At 41.5% G+C, this 4,433-nt stretch overlaps 1 protein-coding gene across 1 annotated transcript; it reads right to left on the bottom strand.

Annotated features, from left to right (window-relative positions):
• Window positions 1-1,258: 1,258 nt before the first annotated feature.
• Window positions 1,259-1,762, bottom strand: LOC137151417 (claw keratin-like). The gene has a single exon (XM_067545685.1). The coding sequence runs from the start codon at window positions 1,760-1,762 to the stop codon at window positions 1,259-1,261; it is 504 nt and encodes a 167-aa protein (XP_067401786.1).
• Between the last annotated feature and the right edge of the window lie 2,671 nt (window positions 1,763-4,433).

Below are 4,433 nucleotides of genomic sequence, written 5' to 3'. Positions count from 1 at the left end.
GCCACTAGGCCTAAGCTGGAGTTTTGTCTCCAATTTTGAGCAGCACACTTCAGTAGCGAAGACGTGGACAAGTGAGAGAGACTCCAGAAGACAGCTACAAAAATGTTAAAATGTTTGGAAAACTGACCTTTAACCTTTAAAATGTCATTAAACTGGGCATACTGAGTCTTAAGAAAAGCAGTCTGACAGTTTTCAAATATCTACAGGACAGCTATAAAATGGATGGTGATCAGTGGTTCTCCATGTCCATTGAAAATAAAATAAGATGTAATTGGCATATTCTTCACCAAGGGAGATTTAGGGTAGATACTAGCAACGTCTTTCAAACTACAGTGATTGTTAAACATTGATTACAGGTTTCCAAGGGAAGTTGTGGAATTCCTGTTATTTAAGGTTTATAAGGACAGGTTAGAAAATACCTGATGGTCAAGGTCTACCTGATGCTGCCACAGCACAGAGGTATGGACTAGATGATTTCTCAAGATCTCTTTCAGCCCTATATTTTCAGGATTCTACAATTCTATAATATATTTAGAGCAGGGAAATATATTCGAGTTCCATTCTCTCTGAGACGTGTGTAACTAGGGGGAAATCCTTCCCTGTGCAAATGGCCTACATAGTGCTATTGAGCACTTAACTAAGGAGCGAGCTATATATATTAAGTGCTTCAGTGGACCTGATGGCGTGCATGGGGCTGCTATGAACCATCTGCATGGGGGGCAAATTTCACCCAAAGGGCTTTGGAATGAAAGAATGGAGGAGAAAGGAAAACCAGAAGGCCATTGCTGTGATGCGGCATAATATTTAATGGGAATGAGCAGAGGAGTACAGACTTGCAGAATGAATGAATGCAGAGTACAGGGAATGTATTTCAGGTTACAATAAGAGCTTCAACCAATCACCCGCTCCAAAGTGATGCATTTCACACAAGATGTTCGGCTTTCTTTCTTCAAGCTACAGCATTTGAAAATCACATCCTGTTCTCAACCAAGTTCCTTGTTTTAGTCAGTTCAACATCAAATTGGACAAAGCACAATATCAACATGAAACTAAGTTGCAAAATCCTTAGATCATAAAACTACAGTAATATGGAACAAGAGGAAGATGTAGACAGGCCTGATGTACAGAGGCTATGAACACCCACAGCCCACACAGACTTCAAGTGCACTTGTAGGCATCATTGTCCATTAGGTCAGCGATGACTCTCTGCCTTGTCATTTCCTGAATATTTCTCATTCCATGGATCGTTCTTCTGGGTTTAACATGGCCCGCATTTTCTGCCGCCGACTCCAGAGTATCCGCCCCCAGAAACAGAACTGCAGTATTGTGACCTCCTGACAGATCTGTATGAGCCCCCATTACCGCATGAGCCTCCATAACCACTTCCGTATCCGCCCCCATATCCACCACCATAACTTCCCCCAAAACCACCACCAGAGCCTCCCCCGAATCCACCACCATAACTTCCTCCAACACCACCACCGTAACTACTCCCAGACCCACCGACACCGCCACCGGACCCATATCCGCCCCCTGGTCCATACGGCAAATTAGGTAAGGCGGTTCCCACAAAGCTGTCTTGAGGGCAAGTAGCAAGCATTGGTCCTGGGAATCTCACAACCACTGGGGGTGCATACACCACAGCAGTCGAATCTCCGCATGATGAGATACACGGCTCATTGCAGACGTCAATACATGGGCGTGGGCAGATATCAGGATAGCAATCTGGGTTCGGGTTACACAGGGCTTTGTTGAAAGACATCTTCTGTGATGGAGGGAAGCCTGCAAAGCAAAGTAGAGAGAAAAAAACCCATTGATATTATTGAGAGTGGAATAGGAAATGCAGGTTTTGAATTTGGTGTAATGGGGGCTCGGTAGGTTCCATTTGATGAACATAAAATATGTGCTCACTCCTTCTTCCTTTGCAAGGATTCCCCCTTAGGCTTCAGCCCTCTCCCCCACAAAAATAGTAGCAGGTTGATTACAAATTACTTTTTCATTGCTTCATGCAAACAGTAATCTTTACAACACCAAGTGAAGTGATAGCTTATTTTCCCTGGCAGAGAATGCTAACAAATAGAGCACAGTGGAAGTGTCCTACCCACCGCCACGGGTGAGTCATTGGATGAGTCCTAAACTCACCTCCAGCATTGTATGGAAACAGCAGGATCAGACCATAGCTTGTGTAAATAGCTGTGAGTTCAGTGAAGTCAGCTGAATATCTGGAAATTGTATTTATCTCTGAGGAGACGGAGTTGTACTGTCTATTACCAAAGCAACTGAAGCTTGAAATTTTTTATCATTGTCTAATGGATTTACATGCCTTTTCCTATAATAATTCTTGGGAATGGGCATCCCAATTCCCATATGTGGATTTGAAAATCCCAGCATTATATTTGTAAAGTCTGCATCCACCAAAGCCTGCAACTGACAAGTTACAGAAAGGCTCTCATGGAAAGAAAGAAAGAACCATTTTCCTGACATTGTTAAGTCTCAAGGCACTGGTGCAGGCTCTGTCTGGAGTGAAAACTATCACTAAAGCAACAACCAGAAAAATAGGAATACAAGAGACTTACCCAGTTCACCAAAGGGAAGAAGTCAAGAGGAACGGATAGAACAACCTGGACTTGCAAGCACTTTTATATGCCTTTCGAGCCATTGGGAAGGATAGGAGACACCCTTTCTGTACTAAGACCTTATCAGTAACCAAACCAATCAGTTTTCCTGCATATCTTCTCACTGACCAAACCAAATGTTTTCTTGTATTGGTAACTCCTCTAATTATTGTGATGCATTTGTCATGCTTGATCAATTACTCAATTCCCAGTCCCACATATGATGATCAGCACTTTACACTCTGTAGTTCCTTTCTTCTGAAATCTTTATGGGCAACATGCCCTCCTGGTATCATCCCACTGAAATCCTTCGTGTTGACACAGGTATAGATCTAATTCCATTTGATTAGTTCTCCATTGAAGAACTGGAAATTATGAGGGTGACTCAGAGTTGTATCACGATTAAAATCAGCTGTCATGCACAGGATTCCATTTTGGTTCTTAGAATCCACACTAGTGTCTAATTAGAGGCAAGGTGGAGTTCAGCCTTCTAAATCCTTCTAGGGTGGAAGCAATTCTTGTGACTACTTAGCCTCCCCACCATTAACTACACACTATGTGTTTGAACCAACATCCTTTCTAATTGCACAAATATCTTTCCAATCAGTTCAATGGCCTTGGAACCAGGCTTCTAGGTCACAATACTCGCATGGACACATGACCAGGACACATGGCACAAGCTGATAAATTAAATTGTAATAAGTCATCGGGATCAGATGGTATCACCCAAGAGTTCTGAAGGAACTCAGCATCTTTATCAGATGCCTGGTAGATAATTTACGTGATGCCAATTTTTCAACAAATCTCCGTAGATGTCCTGGCAATTACGGATCAGTAAATCAAATTTGAGTACAAATTAAATTGGTTGATACTATGGTAGAAATTGGAATTATCAGTCACATAGATGAACATGATATGCTGGGGTAGAGTCAATCATGTAAAGGTAAATCATGCCTTACCAATCTATTTCAATTCTTTGAATTGTTCAACAAATATGTGGACAAGGGTGATCCAATGAATATAGTGTACTTGGAGTTTCAGATATCCTTTAAGAGGCTTTCTCACCACAGGATCTTTAGCAAATTAAACAGTTATGGCATAAGAGGTAAGGTCCTCTCATACATCAGGAAATAAGAGCAGGAAACAAGTGGTCCGTTTTCACAGTGGAGAGAGATAAATAAGTGGACTCCCCGAAGGATATGTACTGGGATAAGTGCTGTTCAACATATTCATAAATTATCTGGAAGAAGGGGTAAACTGTGATGTGCCAAAGTTTGCAGACCACACATAATTGCTCAAGATAGTTAAGTGCAAATCACAGTGCAGTTACAAAGGGATCTGACAAAACTGGGTGACTGGGCTAGAAATGGCAGATGAAATTCAATGTTGATAAATGCAAAATAATGCATGTTGCAAAACATAATCCCAATTTTAATTGTACAATATTGGGATCTGAATTATCTGCTGCCACACAAGAAAGAGATCTTTAATTCATGGTTGATAATTCCCTGGAAACATCTGCTCAATGTGCATCAGAAGTCAAAAAAGCTAACTGAATGTTGGGAACCATTAGGAAATACATAAGATCATAAGACAGAAAACCAACATAATGCCACAATATAAATATATTGTACGCCACCTCTGGAAAACTGCATGCAGTTCTGGTCACCCCACCTCAAAACACATATATTAGAATTGAAAATAGTCCAGAAAAGGGCAACACAAATGATTACGGTTATGGAACAACTTCCATATGAGGAGAGATTAAAAGGACTGGGAGTGTTCAACTTGGAAAAGAGAGGACTGGGGGAGGGAGGA

The sequence above is a fragment of the Emydura macquarii genome, unplaced genomic scaffold, assembly GCF_026122565.2.
Source record: "Emydura macquarii macquarii isolate MOO-44397 ecotype Brisbane River unplaced genomic scaffold, CSIRO-AGI_Emac_v2 contig_1050, whole genome shotgun sequence".
Lineage (NCBI taxonomy): Eukaryota > Metazoa > Chordata > Testudines > Chelidae > Emydura > Emydura macquarii.
Note: the sequence above shows the minus strand (reverse complement) of the source record. Positions and strands in the feature narration are given on the sequence as shown.

What these genes read in the sequence shown, in the direction of transcription:
- LOC137151417 (XM_067545685.1), bottom strand. Translation starts at nt 1,762, where the DNA reads ATGTCTTTCAACAAAGCCCTGTGTAACCCGAACCCAGATTGCTATCCT.